Genomic DNA, 20,955 nt, shown 5'->3' with positions numbered 1-20,955 from the left:
AGAAAGAGACCTTCTAAAAATGTTAAAATGTATTATTGGCATGGGAAACCTTAAATTAGAGTGAATAAATGAAGACTCGGCACACCACTTCTGAAAGGTTGCCGACCCCTGATCTAGGATATTGGTATGCCACAACAGGGGCAATGGTGCAAGTTTGGAATAATTTGGTTCAGGCGTTCCTCAGATACTGTCCCCAGCCCCCCAGAGAAGAAAATTTTAATGTTCCAGTTGCTCTAAAACTGACATGCATAGTGAGATTACCTTGAACAATGGTATTCCACAACTGAAACTGAGGTAGAGGGGAATTGGGTCATTTCACACCACCCAGAGCTAATGTGTTAGACTGTTTATCTCTTTCAAGTGTCCTAATTCATCTGAGCACACCCCACTGAGGTGAATGGGCTATTCCACACACCAACAGTACTCCTGTACTGCAGAGGGCTGTGCAGAGCCCCTGCCTTTACACTAGCTCCCTGAAGTAGATACAACGTCTGGGGGTTCCTGCTATTCCTCTTGCTTATTCCAGCTGGTAGATGTGCTCCTCACAGCCGATCAGTTACCATCCTCCTTTCTTCCCATGGCCCTTCCAGCCCTACCTGGTGCATGGTGAAGCCAGGAGGAGGGCAGAGCTGGTAGCTAAAGTGGCCGATCATTCCCCTCCCACAGGTGCCCTCCCATCATCCCCCCCTCCCTAACACCTCTTCCTCAAGAAACAAGGGAAATTAACTGCCCAAAAACATGGTTAATTCAGGTCTTGTTGACACTACAGTGCCTTTGCCAGTATAAAGAAAAGGAGTACTTGTAGCACCTTAGAGACTAACAAATTTATTTGAGCAAAAGCTTTCGTGAGCTACAGCTCACTTCATCAGATGCATTCAGTGGAAAATACAGCGGGGAGATTTATATACATAGAGAACATGAAACAATGGGTGTTACCATACACACTGTAACGAGAGTTATCACTTAAGGTGAGCTATTAAGGGGGGGGGGGGACTTTTGTAGTGAGAATCAAGGTGGGCCATTTCCAGCAGTTGACAAGAACGTCTGAGGAACAGTGGGGGGTGGAGGGGGTGGGGAATAAACATGGGGAAATAGTTTTACTTTGTGTAATGACCCATCCACTCCCAGTCTTTATTCAAGCCTAAGTTAATTATATCCAGTTTGCAAATTAATTCCAATTCAGCAGTCTCTCGTTCGAGTCTGTTTTTGAAGTTTTTTTGTTGAAGAATTGCAACTTTTAGGTCTTTAATCGAGTGACCAAAGAGATTGAAGTGTTCTCCGGCTGGTTTTTGAATGTTATCATTCTTAACATCTGATTTGTGTCCATTTATTCTTTTACGTGGAGACAGTCCAGTTTGGCCAATGTACATGGCAGAGGGGCATTGCTGGCACATGACGGCCAGTATAGTTATGCCAGCTAGACTCACCCCTGCTTAGTACGCTCTTCAGCTCAAGCAGTGTGTTTCAGGTTCCTGCTGGCACTGCCAGTCTGACGTGCCTTCTCTAGCTTGTCAGACTGGGTTTATATCTGCTGGTGAACCACAGCGCCACTCATTAGACTGATTCCTAGACTGGTGAACCACCTGTGGTTCATTAATTTTATACCAGTGTAACTCCACTGATTTCATTGGGGCTGTTCCTGATTTACACTGGTACAAGTGAGGAGAGAATCAGGCATAGGCACCGACTCTGTCAGTGCTCCAGGGCTCAAGCACCGATGGAAAAATATAGTGGGGGTGGTCAACACCCACTCGCCACAGCTGTCAGCTGGGCTGCCATTCAGCTGTTCGGCAGCTGGCATGGGCCTCGGGGGAAAGGGTGGAGCAGGGGCAGGAAGAGGCAGAGCGAGGGTGGGGCCTTAAGGGAGGGGTGGAATTGGGCGGGGCTTTGGGGCAGAGTCGGGGTGGAGCACCCACCAGGAAAAATAAAAGTCAGCACCTATGTATGGAGGGTAAAGCACGGTGTCTGGAGCCTAAACCCCAATGTGTAGTCTCTGCCCACAGGGCATGGACAGCGGGGTTCTCTCCTCCTGAAGTGTGTTACAAAAGGCTATGGTGGACCCACACCAGGGGAGACGCTGCAGGATAAAGGCGGAGGTGTAAATTAGAAGAGCTGTGACTCTCTCGTCCTCTGCATGAGTCTTTGAAGGAACCCTCCCATATATAGAATCAGATCCCTAAGGTAGTAAGGAAGGAAAAGGAAAGAGAGTAGTGGACATTTTTCTCATTTACCCTCCAATGTACATCTCCTTAATACCAAAAGCAACCCATGCTTTCCCTCATGCCTCCCGTGACACCTGTTGTGGTGTTTCACTTATCTGGTTACCTTTGTTGTGATGTTGCCTTATGGCTAGGGTGACCATGTGTCCTGTTTTGGCCAGGACAGTCCCTTTTTTAAGCCTTGACCCAGCCATTCCGACTTTTTTGGTAGAACTGGGCATTTGTCCCATTTGATCATCAGTTGGCAAGAGCAAACTGGACAAATGCACAGTTTTGCCAAAAATTGGTGTGCAACCCCTAGCAGGGCATGGAGGAATGTGTGTGTATGTGGGGGGGGAGCGAGCGGCAATGCCAGCCTCACATAGGAGGGAGGGCTCAGGAAAGTAGCTTGGACCGCTCCGTGCACGGGGGTTAGAAGGGAGCCTCAGGCTGGCGCCGCGTGGATGGGTGGCAGCAGGGCCTTGTGTGTGGGGAGTGAGGGGGGCCTCAGGCTGGCCACGCGTGGGTGGGTGGCAGCAGGGGCTTGTGTGTGGGGAGTGAGGGGGGCCTCCGGCTGGCCCCGTGTGGGTGGGCGGTGGGAGGGCTTTGAGCTAGCCTGTGGGCTGTCCTGTGTTCCCTTTGGGAAAATATGGTCATCCTACTTATGGCAATTACAACAGTGGGATTTTTTCCTGTACACCATCAAGTTTGGGTTTGATTAACATTCTGTAAGCTAGACTTACAAGACACTGGAGGGACCCATCCAAATAAGAGCAGAACTTGGGATAGGCAGCAAACCATGAACTGCTCTGTCAAGCAGTCAACAGGACCAGCATTTCAGATACCCCAGCTTTGGAGTTTCTACAGTTGATGTGTGATTGTGCCTTGAATCTTCCTGTCTCACTTCTATTATCTTCCTGGAAATTATAATTTTTCATACAGACTTAGGGCATGTCGACACTACAGTCTTAAATTGACCTATGTTAGGTCAACTTATGGCCACCACAGTAATTACTGTGGTGGCTGATGTCCACACTACCCTCCTTCTGTCAGTGGTGCACATCCTCCCTACTGGCTGAAGAGGAGCTGTGTGGAGGGCTGAGAGCAAGTTTTGGTTCAAGGCTTTGTTTAAGATGGCCCTTTTCACACACTGTCTTCTTGCAAGATGGTGATTGACTTGTCTACACTGGCAAGTTTCTGTGTAGTAAAGCAGCTTTTTGCACTCAAACTGCAGACATGTGCACGCTGCCAAGCCACTTTGTGTACAGAAACTCCTCAGTTGCAGCACTGCAAAAAAACCACCTCAGTGAGAGTCGTAAGGCTATTTGTGCAGAGGCTCCAGCGCTCAATGCCAGGGTAGAAATTTCATTGCTTTCTGCGCTGTAATTGGCCTCTGGAGCTGTCCCATAATGCCTCAACTGACCGCTCTGCTCATGGTTTTGAACTTGGCTGTCCTGGAGACATGCGCCCCTCCCCTTTCAAAGCACCGTTTCTGACAGCCATTGGGTGCCGTCCTGATCTGCTCCGAGACACAAAGCAAACCATTAATGTGGATTGCTTGTGCTGTTGAACACAGAGGCAGGTCTGTGTGTGTGTGTGAGAGAGAGAGCCCAGGGAGGAAGATGGGGGCTGATGTTGGGGTTTCCCCCTGCCTCAGGACTGGTTGCTTTCTGCCGCTCTCTGAACTTACAAGACAGTATGCTAACACACTGTCTCTCTCCCCCCTCCATATGCGCGTGCACACTCCTGTTACACACACTCCCCACCCCCCAGTTGAAAGCAGCTGGCAATGTAGTAGGATGCCCATGGAACAATGGGATTGGGAAACGTGCATCATGTGACGCTGTGCCTTCCCCATGAGGCATTGCAAACTCTTCCCAAAGCATCCTGTGGCCAGTTGCACAGTGGGATAGCTACCACAATGCACTGCTGTCTTTGCCATTGCAAGAGCTGCTAATGTGGATGCCCTCCAGCGTCACAAGGATCACAGTGTGGACACGCCACAGCGGTTTAATTCCAGCGTTTTAATAAAAGTGGTATAACTTGTGGCTCAGAAACTTGCTAGTGTAGACATACCCTTAGTCAGGATCTCTCCCAGGGGCCTAAAGGTGCTGGTGTCTTTGTCATCTTAGGTGAAAGAGAGACAACTTGGGGTTCTTTGCCACTTTCTTTTATAGTCCAGTGAACCTTTGAAGTGGATTCCTTTGCGAATTACCCTTCAAACTAAAGTGTATTCAAGCAGTAAAGACGGAGACATGGAGTCTGGTGGTGAAGGAGGCTTCATGTTCCTTTTATTTTCCCCACTTCTGTTTGCTGAAATTCAAACTGTTCTTTCTATTTCCTACCATCTCCTCCTCTTGCTGTTTCAAGGACCTGTTTGCTACTTATATGTAAATTGAGGTAAACATATTTTCCCTTGTTGAGGATAGGCTTGTTTATCAGCTTTTGCCTAGGCAGGGCTTTCTGATTTTGAACTTGTGCTAATAATGTCATACAGGGGGAATTCATAACTTTTCATATACTACTGCTACATATATTTCACCATGATATTATTGACTGAGGTGTTAGTTTTCAAATGATACCTCACAAGGCATATTTCATACAAAGATTATTACAATAGTGTGTAGGTGATGAATACACTTCTGTTTGGTCCACACTAAGCAGAGAAAGCATTTTAAACTGGATTAGTCTGAATCCTTTATTCAAATGTCCAGGTAACAGGAATTTTTTTATAGTGTAGATGAAGATGTATGTGTAGTTGGTTCCACGGTGACTGACCGAAATCTAAAAATGTGCCGCCTTGCCTTCTGCTTTGCTAAATTCTTGGTGGCTCTGCTCCGCCAGCTGTGCTCTGTACTGCACTCTGGGAGGAGTTCACTCTTCGACGGTCACGCTTTTCCCAGCTGCTGTATTAGAATTGGTTATCATTTGTATTACAGTAGAAACTAGGAATGCCAGTTAAGGATTAGGCCCTCGTTGTGCTATGCAGTACAGAAAAGTAGCTAAGAGACAGTTTCTGCTCCAGAGATCTTACGTACTATTGGAACATTACCACCCTTGGGTGGTATTCACAAGGAAAGTGACATGCAAAGCCAATTTTCACTTTAAACATCCAGTGGGGAAAAATGAATCAGAGGACTTGGGGAGGAGTTAGAAACCTCAGCCAGAAGCTGAGAGACAGACACAGGTTGTAGTCCAAGCCCAGTGCTGGGGTACCATGACGAAATTGGGCTTGAGGGAAGTGCTAAGCTTATCTAAGGGTATGTCTACACAGTGCCAGCAGTTATAGCACTGCTCAGAGAGCACAGAAGGGAAAACGCTGTTGTGTGTTCACACTGTGAGCTGCCTGTGCAATAGTGTGTTCACACTTGCGGAACTTGCAGCGATATTTGGAGTGGTGCACTCTGGGCACCTCTTTCTCTTGTGCCAGTAAGAGTTGTGGGAAGGCGGAAGGGGTCGTGGGGCATCCTGGGTCCTCTCCCAATGCCCCGTGATGCATTGCTTCACATCCCAGCAATCCCTGTGCTTGCGTCTGTATTTGGCGCCATCTTTCAACGGTTTGTGTACTGCGTGCTCTGCCTCTTCAGTCTGCAGGAATGGATCCCAAACTGTTGACCAGTATGCTGCCCGATCTGACTAACACGTCTTGAGTGGCAGTGGTATTATTCCTTAAACTACAAAGACAAGAGGAGTGCGACATTGATCTCGCCACGTGTAGTAGCTACGACACGAGATTGCTTGTGGCATTCACGGAGGTGCTGACCACACTTTTGGGCTCTGGAAACAAGCACTGAGTGGTGGGATCACATCGTCATGCACGTCTGGGATGACGAGCAGTGGCTGCAGAACGTTTGGATGGTGAAAGCCACGTTAATGGAACTATGTGATGAGCTCGCCCCAGCCCTGAGGCGCAAGGACATGAGAATGAGAGCTGCCCTGCCAATGGAGAACCGTGTGGCGATGGCACTGTGGAAGCTGGCTACTCCAGACTGCTACTGATCAGTCGCTGACCAGTTCGGAGTGGGAAAGTCAACTGTTGGACTTGTGTTGATGGAAGCGTGCAGGGCCATCAATTGCATCCTGCTCCAAAAGACCGTGACTCTGGGAAACATGCGTGACGTTATGGATGGCTTTGCACAAATGGGCTTCCCTAACTGCGGAGGGGTGATAGATGGCATGCAAATTCCAATTCTGGCACCAGACCACCTAGCCACCCAGTATATTAATGGGAAGGGGTATTTCTCAATGGTTCTTCAGGCTCTTGTAGGTCACCATGGGTGTTTCACAGACGTTAACGCAGGCTGGTCCAGAGAGGTCCATGATGCATACATCTTTCGGAATACTGACCTGTTCAGGAAACTGCAAGCAGGGACTTTCTTCACGGACCAGAAGATCACTGTAGGGGAAGTCAAAATGGCCGTTGTGATCCTGGGAGACCCTGCCTACCCCTTAATGCCGTGGCTTTGAAAGCCTTACACGGGGCACTTTGACAGCAGCAAGGAGCAGTTCAACAACAGGCTGAGCAAGTGCAGAATGACTGTGGAGTGTGCTTTTGGCCGTTTAAAGGCCCACTGGCACTGCCTATATGGGAAGCTGGACCTGGACGATGTCAATATTCCTATGCGTATAACTGCGTGCTGTACGCTCCATAATATTTGTGAAGGGAAGGGTGAAAGCTTCACTCAGGGCTGGACTGCTGAGGCTCAGCGCTTGGAGGCTGAATTTGAACAGCCAGAGACCAGGGCTATTAGAGGGGTGCAGTGCCGAACCATAAGGATCAGGGATGCCTTGAGGCAGCAATTTGAAGCTGAAAGCCACTAATATTTGTTGCTGTGCTCGGGAGTGCAGTGCTTGTAATGGTAGGAGGTGATTGTAATTGGTGCAGACGAAGCAATATGAAGGTTTAAGATAGTTGTCTGATGCTTTGCAGGCTCTGTTTGCTTTCAATTAATAGAATAAAGATTTGCTTTCAAACCAACACAATTCTTTTATTAAAAAGCAACTGGAGGAGAGAGACAAACAAAAATACACATCCGCACCGAGGAGGTTGGGGGAGGGGAAGGTTCCAGGAGGAGGTGGGGGATGGTTAAAGATTTCTGTATGTCCAGGGGTCATATCCAACCTTCTCCTTTGGAGTACAGCGCAGCGGGTACTGGACTTCAGCAGGGCTAAATTACAGGGGGATGGGTGTTGAGTGCCGTGGGTACTGGGAGTCCACAGGGCTGGACTGTGACTGGGCAGGAGTGGAATGCTGCGGGTACAGACTGGAGCCAGGAGGCTGACAAGAGTGCGTTGGCGGTGTCTGGGGGGCGCAAGGGAGAGAATTTTGCGACTGCAGCTGCAGGGGAGGGCGGGCGCGGAGCTGCTCGGTTTGCAGTGCTAGTAGCACCTGGAGTGTGTCTGGTTGGCGCTCCGTAACGTTTAAGAGCCGCTCCGTGGCTTCATTCTGGTGTGCCACGTTCTCCTTTCGGTCCCTCTTCTCGCTGTCCCGCCACTCCTTCAATTCCTGTTTCTCGGCCGCGGAGTGCATCATAACCTCACGCAGAAAGTCCTCCTTAGTTCTTCATGGCTGCTTTCTAATTCTGCACAGCCATTCGGCCGTTGATAACAAAGAGGGAGGCTGGGCTCCCAAGGTCATCTCTGTGAAGCCAAGACGCAACCGTTTACAGAAGCAGTACTGTTTGCAACAGGCTGACCACTGATTCAGTGATTTAAAGAACAGCCACTTTTCACACACCTGTCACTAACTGGCTGATCCCAGGGAAGCACACATGAGCCGCAAGACCACCAAAATGGTGAGTAGCCGCAGGGACAGGGTAAATCAGTGTTCCCGGACCCTACTGTACACTGGGCACATGGCTCTTGGGGAGAGCCAGCACTGTAGCGGGGGCCTGATAATCATTCCTGTCCCCACATTTTCCCCAGGCTGTCTTCATTATGGAAGATACCGCGCTGCTGAGGGTGAGCAGAGAATCAAGGGAGGGTCTTCTCCAAGCCTGCGGTTTCTGCCCTGGCCCCTATGCAACTCAGCTGTGTGCAACAATGGTTCCCCTGCCTCCCCCCCGCTCCCTCCAGTGACGGCAGAGTGGCGCGGGAAAGTTACCATTGATGGGGCAAGAAACAGCAGCTCTGCCAAAGAACCTGCGGCAGTGCATTGCCCAGTATCTCCATGAGAGTTTCCTGGAGATCTGAGGCAGATTCCAATAAAGTGAGGGAGTCAATCAACACCCTGTTCCATCGCTCAGACTAAGCATATGGTGGTGTGCGCATCATACAGACACAAGCCTGGTTTCTGCAACCCTCCTGCCCCCAACAACTCGCTTCAGCAGTTCCCAAAATCAAATCCACTTACCACGGGCCTCCTCTCTTGTTTGCGCTTTGCCAAGATCTGACAGCTGTGACTGGATAGCCTCCGCCGGGGTAGAGAAGAGCTCTTGGCTGCATGCATCTCTGACCTCCGATTCGTCCTCTGCCTCTGGGTCCCCCTCCACATCCTCATCCAAGATTTCCTCCTCCTGGCTCGGTCCAATCTCAACTGGCATTCGAGCCACCAAAGTATCCACAGTGGCCTTCGCAGTGGAGGTGGGGTTGTCACTGGGTATCGCGTACAGCTGTTTGTAGAACCAGCAGCTTGTGGGCACAACACCGGAGTGGTGGTTTGCCTCCCATGCTTTGTGGTAGGTGTTACACAGCTCCTTCACTTTGACCCTGCACTGCAGTGTGTCCCGATCATGGCTCCTTTCTGTCATGCGTCGTGAAATCTGTCCATAGGTATCATAATTCCTACGGCTGGAGCGCAGCTGGGACTGGACAGCCTCCTCTCCCCAAATGCTGACGAGATCCAGCAGCTCGGCATTGCTGCAAGCGGGAGATCGCCTCGTGCATGGAGCAAGCCTGGCCACCCGGAAAGATGTGCTAAGACCACTGCATGTGTCACTGAGCCAACAGGAAGGGGACCTCCAAAATTCCAAAGGACTTTACGGGGTGGGGATGACGGTTGGTCACCTGAGGGCAGGGCAGTAGAGTTCAAACCGATAATCAGAGAGGTGAGAACAGGCATTGTGGGACACCTCCCGGAGGCCAGTCACAGCGCTGTAATCCAGCAGGGTGTTTACACTGGCACCGCAGTGCTGTAGCCCCGGTGCAGAAAGCTGTGTGCCTCTCGTCAGGGTGGTTTTTTTAAAGTGCTACAACTGCGCAGTTTCTGCGCGCTAAGTGGCTTGGCAGTGTGTGCACCCCGGGAGTTACACTGCAGAAAGCTGCTTCACTGTGCAGAAACTTGCCAGTGTAGACAAGGCCTAAGACAATATGCGTGTGGGCCTTTTTTATCGTGTTAGCCTTTTTTCTCTCTTTGGTGTTGTTTTGAAGAAGCTGGCTGAAGTCGTGGTATTTTCATGCTGTTCACAGGCTCCTGAAGGGAAGTCTATATATAGCAGGGGCAAAACCCGTTGGACCTGCTGAGGAAGCATGGTTGGTAAATGGGGATGCTGTAACCTGGAGACCCAGTCTAAAAGTGGGGTGAACCATAGGAGTCGGACTTGAAAGAAGTGTAGGTGTGGGCCTGTCACTTGAAAGGGGTGCCACGGAGAGACCGAGAGAGAGGTGAAAGGTTCAACTCACCCTGAACCATTACACTAAGATGTCCTGATTTTCAAGAAATTAACTTCACAAACTTTAATAATGTTCTTTCAATGTAGTTATTTTGCAGAAGCTACAAAATTGAAACAAAATATCTTTTCATATGTCTTTTGTAAAAACAATAAATATCTGATTCATGCAGGAGTCTGGCACAGTGACCTTTCAGCTTTAAAGATCAGAGGAAAGGGGAGAAAGAAGTGACTGCATGAAGGAGCAAGAGTATCAGAGAGAGAAAACCGCTAGCAGTGCAGCTTGTGGAGGACTGTAGAGTAACTTAGACAGCTAAAAGGTGAGTAGTGTCCTGTGTGTTCCGTGCAGATTTATAGCCTCCTTTAAGAGAGCAACATTCCCCCATTCACGTGAATGGGATTTCTGCCTTAAGAAATGATCTATTATTGACAAATGTTTTCTGCAGTGGGAACCAGTTCTGAGTGCAATTTAACTGCTGGTGCTGGTTGACGTAGGGCTCAGTCATGTCTTCTGCAATGGTGCTGGAAAATGGTTTTGTCCTATCAACACTAGCAGTCTAGTACCAGTTCATGGGGGAAAGCTACTGAAAGCTATTGTTGGTAGTAGGTCAAGTTCATAGTGTCTGGGTGGGGTTGATTTAAAGGGCTATGTTTGCAAAGGGACACAGTTACCTGGTTCACGTGTGAAAATGTGTGGTTTTCAGGGCACTTACCCTGCTCTGGAAAAACTGCCCAAACACCAAGGAACAAATTGATTTTGGGGGGGGCGGGGCGGGGGCGGGGCTGCTATGCTCCTGACATGGTATCTGAGACCTTTAATGCAGGAAGGTGCTGTCTTATAATTCTGAGATACAAACTCCACCTGTCTGCTTACAATGATACGGAACAATCAGTTTAAAAAAAATCTGACCAATCCAAGCACATTTGTTGCGGAGTTGTACCCACTGCTTGCAGAACAGAAACACAGAGACAACTTCAATGTCCTGTTGTTGGCAGGGATAGATATAACATGTTGATAGGTAAAGCCATGTAAAAAGTAAGACCTAGTCATCCCAGAGGGCAAAAGCCAGTTTTAAGAGCCCATTCAATTAGCAGGACATCTAGATGTTAAGAAGGGCGATTCAGATTCACGTTACCACTGGTCTGTGCACATGTAAGGCTAACAACTTCAAAAGCCATGGGGGAATAATGGGTAACTTAGCCATTTCCCTGGGAATGCAAGGAGTGGATCCTGCAGAGGGGTTTCCCAAGCCACCAGAGATGAGCTAATCAAAGTGCTTAACTGATGGTCAAGGCTCAATCCTCTGTGATGTCATAAGAGAGGATATTTGAACCCAAACACAGCTGAACAGAGGAGAGGGAAGAGTTATGTGGAGGCTTGCCAGATTTTCTTACAGAAATTGTATACAGGCAATTCTCTGTAAGTACATGATTTCAGGATCTTATCTACTATTAATTCAATAACATCTTGAAAAGAATTGTTCTTGCTTTGGTAATTGTTTTATACAATATATGTGCAAACAGTTACTTTTTAAACATTGTTTTTATTTGTGGTATCCAAATTCAAAGACGGGATGCAACTTGTCTCTGAGGGAAGTGTGTGTACGTCTAACAACTCACCATTGTTGTATGGAATATATGTAGCTGTGTCTCTCTGAAAATTAACCCACATTCTTGGAATTTAAACCTAGTTTCTGGGTTGATCAGAGAGGGTGTTTGTAATCCAGGGCCTGTGGGCTAATTATTTGGAATTGCTGCCTATGTACACGTTGGATTTGGGGAAGTCTGGCATGTCTTGTTGTTAACATGCCATAAGGTTGGTGAAATGACATCCATTTTGTTAGGGCTGGTCCACACACAAGCTTGCACTGAAACAACAAATCAGTTTTCATTCACGCGTTATAACAAAAGTGTGGATTAAAACAGGCTGTTGTTTTGGTGCAAGTTTGTGGATCATTTTATTTCGGAATAGAAGTATCTTATTTTGACTTAAATTGGTTAAAAAAAATGGCATAGGTTTGTGTCTAAATTGACTGCATTGGCTATATGTAATTTTCCCCACAGCAAAGTGTTGTGGGATTATATTGATTTGATGCTGTCGTCTAAGTTCTTTAACATATAGGAGTATATTCTGATCATATTACATGCAGACTTGTGTGCCAATTTCCCACACTGTGAAAGGAGAACGTACTCCATAGGGTACAATTCTGATAAGCTAGATGAGAGAGAATATTTTTATAATTTATTGTTGTTGGTTTTCCCCCCGACCTCTCTTCCTTTCAGATGACAACTCTACCAAGGATAGCAAAATCTAAAGCAAAACCACTGATATCAGAAGAAGAAGATGATGAGTTACCCTCCTTTCTTAAATCGTAAGATTAATTTTCCATTCAAATTTTTTGTCTACAGAACATATTTTTTACAATCCTGTTTGGTTTCAGTAATGCATATTGTTGCATATAATTTGCTTCAAGTATGAGGTTGGGAGCTCATTCTGGTGCAGTATAAGTGAAACAGAGGGTGTTCTCAAGATCCCTGGTCAGAGGAGATAAAGGATTAATATAAAAAAGGGATTAATTTACAAAACACCCCTTCCCCCACCTGCATATTTAACACACACGATGAAAATAACAAATGTCAAAATGTGTGTGTTAGGCCTTGTCTACACTTGCAAGTTAAAGTGCGTTAAATCAGCCCCAGGCACCCTAACTCCTGAGGTGTCCACACTGGCAAGGCACTTAGAGCGCCTGGACTCTGTGGCTGGAGCGCTGCTGGTAATCCATCTCCATGAGAAGCATAGGGCTTGCTGCACCCTGGCTGGAGCGCTGAGGTGTCAGTGTAGACGATATGTTGCATTACTGCACTGTGATTAGCCTCCAGAACCGTCTTATAATCCTTTGAAATCAAGTGGCCCCACTCTCGTCATGGTTTTGAACTCGGCTACAGGCATGCTAATATCCCTTTCAAAGCTCCATTTCTGACAGCCGGCATACTTATCTGCTCTGGGACACAAAGCAAACCGTTACTGTGGAATGCTCCTGCTGCAGAGGCAGGGGGTGTGTGTGTGAGTGAGAGAGAGAGAGAGGTGGAGGGTGGGAGCTGATGTTGGGGTTTCCCCCTTCCCCCTGCCGCTGTCTGAACTTACAAGACAGCATGCTGACACACACTCTGCCCCCCAAAACATACTGTCTCTCCCCCCACATATACACAACACACTCACTGTCACACTCCATCGCGCCATTTGAAAAGCAGCTGGCAATCTAGTACTGTAGGATTCTAGTACTCTAGAACAATGGGATTGGGAAACGCATCATGTGATGCTGGGCCTGCCCCATTAGGCATTGCAAACCCTTTCCAAAGCATGCAGCAGCCACTTGCACACTGGGATAGCTCCTACAATGCACTGCTCTCTGTGGCCTTGCAAGAGCTACTAATGTGGTCACGCTACTGCGCTTGCAGCTGACAGTGTGAATACACGGCAGCGCTTTCCCTGCTGCTATCTCCAAGGGCTGGTTTAACTCCCACCGTTCTACATCTGCAAGTGTAGCCAAGCCCTTAGACTAAAGACTAACCTCTAAAGTCCCCAAAACAAAACCAACCATGTACAAACCCTTGTGTACCACTTTAGCAATGCCAGAGGTCTGCCTGGAGTAGCTCTAGATCCTGCACTTCGCTCCAGCCACTAACTGCAGTAGGATAAAAGGCTTTACTTATAGGCTCTGCATCCCTTCCTGCTTATCTTCCCTGGCCATTTCCCTTTACTTCAGAAAACAGCTCCATCTACACTTAAAACTTATACTGAAAAAAATCACCCTCCATAGCGACATAGTTATGCTGACAACAACCCCATTGTAAATGCAGCTGTGTTAACAAAAGAGTGCTGCTGTTGGTGTAGTTAATGTTTGGGGAGGTGGTGTTCCCACACTGGTCTGTGCTTAGGGGACTGTATCCGTCTAGGCTCTGTAGAATAGATATAGCCTTACAGATGTTTTTCCTCTTGCAATATTTACTTTTGTTTCAGCTCCTCTGAATCAGAGGAGGAAGAGGAGGAGTGGGAACCAAAAAGCAAAGTGGCAAGTAAACGTAGGCTGCCAAAAAAACCTGAGTCAAAACCTAAAAAGGCTGCTGCTCCACGGTCAACTGTGGTTAGGAAAAGGACCAGGAAGACAGCAGTAAAAGAGGAGCCGGTAGGTATCTGTAAGCAGGACACACAAAACTACTAAAGCTGTCAAATGCAATGGCCAAAACTTTCCTACTGAGAGTTGTAGGTGCTCAACACCTCTGAGAATTAGGCCATATATCTCTTTATAGCCATGAGGTTTTATATATGAATAAAAAAACAACAACCCCTATCTACCTCGTCCCCTCCTTTAGAGGAAATGAAACAGTACTGAAATGTCATTTTGTTGTACTGAGCCTGCATTCTCTTCCACCTTTTCCCAACTCTGGTGCTCCAGGTAAATTCTTAGCACAACGGAAAGGATAGAAATGCTGTACGTGTTATACTACCATGAGTTAGTGTTGGTTCCATAGTGCAGCTGGCAGAATATTTTTCAGTAAATCTTTACCGCAGCAGCAGTGAAGCCAGTTCCGTTTGAAGACCTAATGAATATGTTTGAATGACTTTCCTTGTGTCTTTCATCAAATATTTGATACTAAAATATAAGAGTAGGGCCACGAAATGCTCAAGATTAGAAAAAATTGCAGGGAGGATATTCATCACGAGGGAAGCGACTCTGTTTGTAACTTACCCTAATGTGCTTAGGTATTCCAGGGTGCATGTCCTATGTATAAGATCCCCCTGTGTTTGAAGCTCCCTTTCTTACTGTGTTTGCCAGCCTTTGAGAAGTCCATTCCTGGATCCCAAAGAAGAACTTTGATGGAAAAACTGGGGCACAAGCCAGTTGTGACTTGCCCAAGGCTTCTCAACAGCTTAGTGTAAGGGATGGAATTGGAACTCAGGGGATGCTTTCTAGTTCCAAGCTCAGTCTGTTAGAGCACTTAATTATATATACACAATGTAGGCAGTGAAACCCGCGGCCTACATTCTCTCCATAGGTAACCCTCTGTTTTAAGAGAGCAGTTTAAAAATAATTCCAAGATTTCTAGAGTTACTTTGATCTTCAAAGCCCATCTCTACTAGGCTGCAGTTTTTGTTATCTTTTTGCTGGTCCTTTGAAGGTGTGCTTAAGACAAGGTGCACTGAATTAGGGGCCTGATTTTAAAATGCTGAACACCAACTGTGAGGCTCTGAGCACCTCTCAGTATAGGGCCATAACTTGGGGAAATGATGTCTACCATCAAGTTCTCCATGTGACAACACTTACATTAAAGCTGTTATGTTTTTATTGGACTAATTCATGATATTCAGTGTTTAATTTATTTTGATGGTTTATTTGGCAGAATGTGTCTTTGCCTATTGCTGCTGATGAAGACAGTAAAGATGGACTGAAACTTTTACATCCTAAAGAAGAGACAGACCCCAAACCAAAAACTAGAACTAAAAAGCCAAAAATGCCTCAGGGAACAAAAATAAATGTTATTCAAGGAAAGATGGATAACCTAGATAGTGATGAAATACCCTCAACAAGTGCGCCTTTGATGGAAAATGAAGTAAAGCAGGAGAAATATGAAGAAGATTTTACATTTGATGAACCCCCTTTAAAAAGGATAAAATTGACAACACTTCCTCAAGGAAAACCAGTAAAACATCCTGGAAGCACCAAGCACCAAGAGGAATTAGAAATGAACTGGGACATTGTGCAGGTATGACATCTCTTCCATTTCTTTATACTAAAACTATACTGTAGTGTACAGAAATAGGACTAACTTGGGCTGTGGTACACATTCGTGATTCCTATTGACTTCAATAAGAGCTGTTGACACATTCCAGGAAGTAGCATGGGACTCTTAAATAAATAGTGCTTGAGTTACTTTATTTACTAGTTTGTTCTTAGATTAAACATAGGCCATGACAAGCTACACAGATGAAAGTTATAGTTCACTATAAAATGCCTCTGAATAACCAGTTTTACAAATTTCCATTCAGATATCATTCTGACATTTGTCACTTGTAGACAAACTTTGAATTAAAGATTATGTAGCGATTTACAGAACAATCTCACTTTCTTTCTCTTTATCACCATTAGAGCTTGAGGGAGTTGCAATTCAAAGACTGTAGCACCCTGCAGCTATGGAAATCTTGAAAATTTAGGATTTTTTTGTTTGCAGACTTCATAGTGATTTCTCAAATGTAAGTTTTAAGTATGATAAATCATGGCCTATTTGTTTTGGAGATAGACTTCAGCATATATATCAACCAGAATGGAACCTTCATACAGATAGACTTAAAACAATAATGTCAAATAGTGTGAGAACATCTTCATGCATCTCAGTATAATATTAACTTTGAAGCCTAATCATGACCATTTAAATGCAGGTGTTGTAGAAATAGCCAGTTAATGCCCTCGTTCTACGAGATTGTATGTAGCTATGGAACACTGGGACATGACTGGAATAGAGCAGCACATTTTAGCGTACTCATGCTACTGTACTGTACAGCTTGCTACTACATTAAAAATATTAGAATAGATTATCAAAATTCTCTCCCTGACTTTCTTGAAATTCTGCTGACTTCTAAAGGGAAGAAATTCCTGTAAATATTGTGGGCAAACTCCTTGAAGTTCTCCCATGTTCTTGTTTATTACCTAAGCCTGTGTGTGCATTATGCTGTTGGTTATAAACTAGGTACTCAGTAAGGTACATAAGATATTTTATGTAGCTTCAAATGTGATTTGTATTATCACAGGTGAGCATGTGTGTGTTTGTATAGTCATATAGAGTAAAATTTTCAGAGGCTTCTAAGTCACTTGGGGCGTTGTCTACACATACAAGTTGTGCCACTTTAACTATCCAAGGACAGTTAAAGTGATGCAAACTACTGTAGGGTAGATGCAGTTATACTGGCATAAAGGGCACTTATCCCAGAAGAGCTTATTCCCATATACTGACTCTAGGGATTGTACTGGTATAACTATATCAATAGAAAAAAGAAAAGGAGTACTTTTGGCATCTTAGAGACTAACAAATTTATTTGAGCATAAGCTTTTGTGAGCTACAGCTCACTTCATCGGATGCATGCAGTGGAAAATACAGTGGGGCGATTTTATATACACAGAGAACATGAAACAATGGGTGTTACCATACACACTGTAACGAGTGATCAGGTAAGGTGAGCTATTACCAGCAGGAAAGGAAAAAAACCTTTTGTAGTGATAATCAAGGTGGGCCATTTCCAGCTGTTGACAAGAACGCGTGAGGAACAGTATTGGGGGGGAATAAACATGGGGAAATAGTTTTACTTTGTGTAATGACCCATCCACTCCCAGTCTTTATTCAAGCCTAAATTAATGGTGTCCAGTTTGCAAATTAATTCCAATTCAGCAGTCTCTCGTTGGAGTCTGTTTTTGAAGTCTTTTTGTTGAAGAATTGCCACTTTTAGATCTCTAATCGAGTGACCAGAGAGATTGAAGTGTTCTCCGATCAGTTTTTGAATGTTAATTCTTGACGTCTGAATGGACTGCTGAATTGGAATTAATTTGCAAACTGGACACCATTAACTTAGGCTTGAATAAAGACTGGGAGTGGATGGGTCATTACACAAAGTAAAACTATTTCCCCATGTTTATTCCCCCCCATACTGTTCCTCATGCGTTCTTGTCAACAGCTGGAAATGGCCCACCTTGATTATCACTACAAAAGGTTTTTTTCCTTTCCTGCTGGTAATAGCTCACCTTACCTGATCACTCTTGTTACAGTGTGTATGGTAACACCCATTGTTTCATGTTCTCTGTGTATATAAAATCGCCCCACTGTATTTTCCACTGCATGCATCCGATGAAGTGAGCTGTAACTCACAAAAGCTTATGCTCAAATAAATTTGTTAGTGTCTAAGGTGCCACAAGTCCTCCTTTTCTTTTTGCAGGTACAGATTAACATGGCTGCTACTCTGAAATATATCAATAGAAAAATCTACCCCTCACTGAATTATATCAGTACAAAATCTGTGTGTAGATCAGGCCTTAGGATACTTGGAAAATTCTGCTTGTATTTAATTATTGAGACTTCAGTAAAATGAGCTTGATGGCATCATCTTGGTTCCCAGTGGACAAAGTCTGCAATTCTTTTTTTTAAATATAGGGTTCTACAATGCCAGGTTTTTTTTTTTTCAAAACCACCTACTGCAGCTATTTTTAATATTTGGATGGGTTTTTTGTGGTGATTATTCTGTTAGAAAATTGGCCTAATTTTGAAAATTGCATATTTTGGTTAGGATTGATGGCGTTCTCACCTCAGTTCAGTTTTAGTGCCCTGGAGACTGAAGTCTTCTGTTTATCCACAGAGCAGCTATACACTGACAGAGGGAGTATAATCTTCACCATAACACTGTATCAATGTACCTTAGCCACCCGCATGGCTGAGGATATTCCAGGGTACATTCAGCCCTTGGTTTCTACTAAGACTGATAGCAAAGGTGCCTATAATATGATGATGGTTTTTGCGATATTGACCCTGGTATGTTAGGAAAGAGCCTGAGATTATCAAAGTCACATCACACATGGAGCAGTCTTTAATAATGACTTTCTGGTCACCACTGACCTAGTATAACAGGATTGTGGCCACCCGGTGCTTCATGTTTATCCTATCCCCCTTGTGTCCCCCCCACAGTGGCCACTTTATTTCATGATCATTATATGCCAGAACTCATTCTTTTGTCTTAAGTACAAATTCAAGTACCTGTAGCAGTATTATAGTATATGACACATGCTTTTGCAAGCCTGGCATTCCATCCAGCAGAGGGCAGTGTTGTGCACAAAACAGCACTCTATCCTGGCTGGATATGAAACCAAAGTGAAGACACTAAGCCAATTTACCAGCTTTAAAAATAGTTATTTGTTTTCTTGTGGCAGGTCCTGTCAGAAAGAACAAATATTGAACCATGGGTATGTGCAAACATAATTTGCCTTTTCCATGATGAAAACACAATTCCATTCATTGCCCGGTATCGAAAAGAGCTTGTCAATAATCTGGAAGCTGACGCCTTGCGAGAAGTACAGCAAACACTGGAAGAACTACGGTAAGTAATCTAGTGGGAGGAGTGTATTTGTGTGTGTGTGAGGGAAAGGAGTTAAATGATGACCTGCTGCCAGGTCTGTGTTTCTTGTGTGCTTGGTTACAATTTGGAACTCTGCGTGTATGATGTCTAAAAGAGCAATAGTATAATTCCCACTAGGATATGTTGTGAAGGTGGTAAGTATGCATCCGTAATGCAAGGGGGGGAAATCCCGACTAGAATGTTCCCATTTAAAAGAAAGAACACAAAGTTCTTAAAGCCAAAATACTCAAAGTTAAAGACAGGGGTATACTTGATGCTCCCCTGCCTTTCACTTTGTTTCAGAAGGAAAAAAAAGAGAGTTAGGTTACTGATTGCTCAGTGAGTTATTTTAAATATGTTTTTTTATTTAGAGGCCCCTGAAGTATGTAGCCCTGAATTAGAAATAAGCTCCACCCCTTGTGTTGTCATCTGAACATCTGGAAAAGAAGCCTTGGGCTCTTTTTTGGTAGCAGCAGGTGTCGGTCCAGCAGCCCCTCATGTAGGGTCAGGCGAGTAGCACATGTGACCTTGGAGTTCATAGAGGGCATGGAAGGCAGCCCCAAAATATTACAGGCCAGGAGCCAGTAACACATACAGACACTTAGCAGAGATGGAGGAAGTGAGTGCAAGGAGCAAGCTGCTATATTTATAAGTAGGCAAGGAGGACAGGGAGTCACTCCCCTTCTTCCCCCAGTGCACATGCACACAGTCTGTCTGGGCCTGTGGAGACACAACAACCCTCTCCAAATAATACAGTAGGGGAGTGGGGAGCACTTATTTGGTCAAGCAGAGAAAGCTGCTGCTGAAGCAGCCCACAGCTCTCTGTTAGTTCAGACTCCACCATAGAGGCACTCGGGGCTGCCACAGTTCCTACTTGATGCAGTGGTTAGCGTGTCTTTTGAAAATATGTTTGATGTGCTCTAGGTGGGCAAGGAACAGACGTAAAGGTTCTATGTGCTGAGATTTCCCCCTTCCAGTCCTGGCTGTTGTTGGAGTAGGGGATCCCCCCAGATAGGTGAGAATGCCTGGGACAGGAAAGGGGGTTCAGGGAGGGCACGCAGTATTATGTGTGCCATTGTCCTCCACTGTCAGACCAACTCAAGTGTTTTGTAATGATTTCACTTCCTAGTGGCTGCTGGACCGTAAGACGTCCCTAATACTCTCTGCTACTGTAGAGATGGATCCTGAGAGGTGCTGAGCATCTGCAGCTCCCGTTGACTTGAGCAAGAGTTCCAGGTGCTCATCACCCTGGGATTTAGCTCCCAGGTAGTTAATAGAAATTCTTATTTAGATGAAGTGTCAGAGTTGCTGCACTTGGATCACAAGGTGGCAGTGTTACAAGGAACATCAAAGCATAAAATACTTAGCTTGACACCCTTTGCTTGGTTTCTAGATCCTCCCCCCAACTATTGCAAGCTTTGTTGATTGTTGAACAAATATTAAAATGGAAGCGAAATTATTAGGATTTCCACAACGTTAGTCAGAGTGGGTTCCTTGAGGCTGATATAAGGTGTAGTCTTCCATGGCTTCTGAGGCCAAACACACTGCCTCAACAACATGCTGTCATGAGATCCAGTGGGTTGGACCACATTTAGTGATAATCTTTTTCATCTGATTTGAAATGTGATTATTTATTAACATAAATCCCATGTATTGTAGTACTGTTGCAAAGAAGACACATGTAACAATACAGAAGATAAAGAAAGAAGGAAAGCTATCGGGAAGTCTATTAACAGCCTTATTAAACTGCAAAACTTTGGATGAATTGGACCATGTGGTTAGTGTCTCTTTTTTTAAATATGTTCGTAAAATTTTATCTTGCACAATTAAAGAAGAGGTATTGAAAAACTGTAGCTCTGACTAGTGCTGTGAGAATAACTGATTTGTGGTTCACTGGCCATTCTGAAAAATGGGGAAAGAATAGTTTAGGATTGAACAAAACATTTTGTTTATTTTTTTGAGCTTTTTTGTGTTTTGTAAATAAACTGAAGTATAT

The 20,955-nt window shown here is 45.2% G+C and overlaps 1 protein-coding gene across 7 annotated transcripts in view; it reads left to right on the top strand.

The window, feature by feature from the left end:
• Positions 1-20,955, top strand: part of SRBD1 (S1 RNA binding domain 1) — a 233,433-nt gene that overhangs the window by 12,965 nt on the left and 199,513 nt on the right. For 6 of the 7 annotated variants that reach the window (XM_048842988.2, XM_075127145.1, XM_048842989.2 and 3 more), the window contains 6 exons: positions 9,979-10,125; positions 12,089-12,177; positions 13,827-13,992; positions 15,209-15,571; positions 18,775-18,941; positions 20,619-20,736. In XM_048842988.2, the coding sequence (XP_048698945.2) occupies positions 12,089-12,177; positions 13,827-13,992; positions 15,209-15,571; positions 18,775-18,941; positions 20,619-20,736 (903 nt within the window). In that variant the 5' untranslated portion in view covers positions 9,979-10,125. Of the gene's footprint in view, positions 1-9,978; positions 10,126-12,088; positions 12,178-13,826; positions 13,993-15,208; positions 15,572-18,774; positions 18,942-20,618; positions 20,737-20,955 lie in introns of those variants that run through there. The other variant, XM_075127146.1, reaches the window with a different exon arrangement.

Source organism: Caretta caretta, chromosome 3 (assembly GCF_965140235.1).
Source record: "Caretta caretta isolate rCarCar2 chromosome 3, rCarCar1.hap1, whole genome shotgun sequence".
NCBI classification, from domain to species: domain Eukaryota; kingdom Metazoa; phylum Chordata; order Testudines; family Cheloniidae; genus Caretta; species Caretta caretta.
The sequence above is the reverse complement of the archived record's forward strand: the minus strand, read 5'-3'. Positions and strand labels throughout refer to the sequence as shown.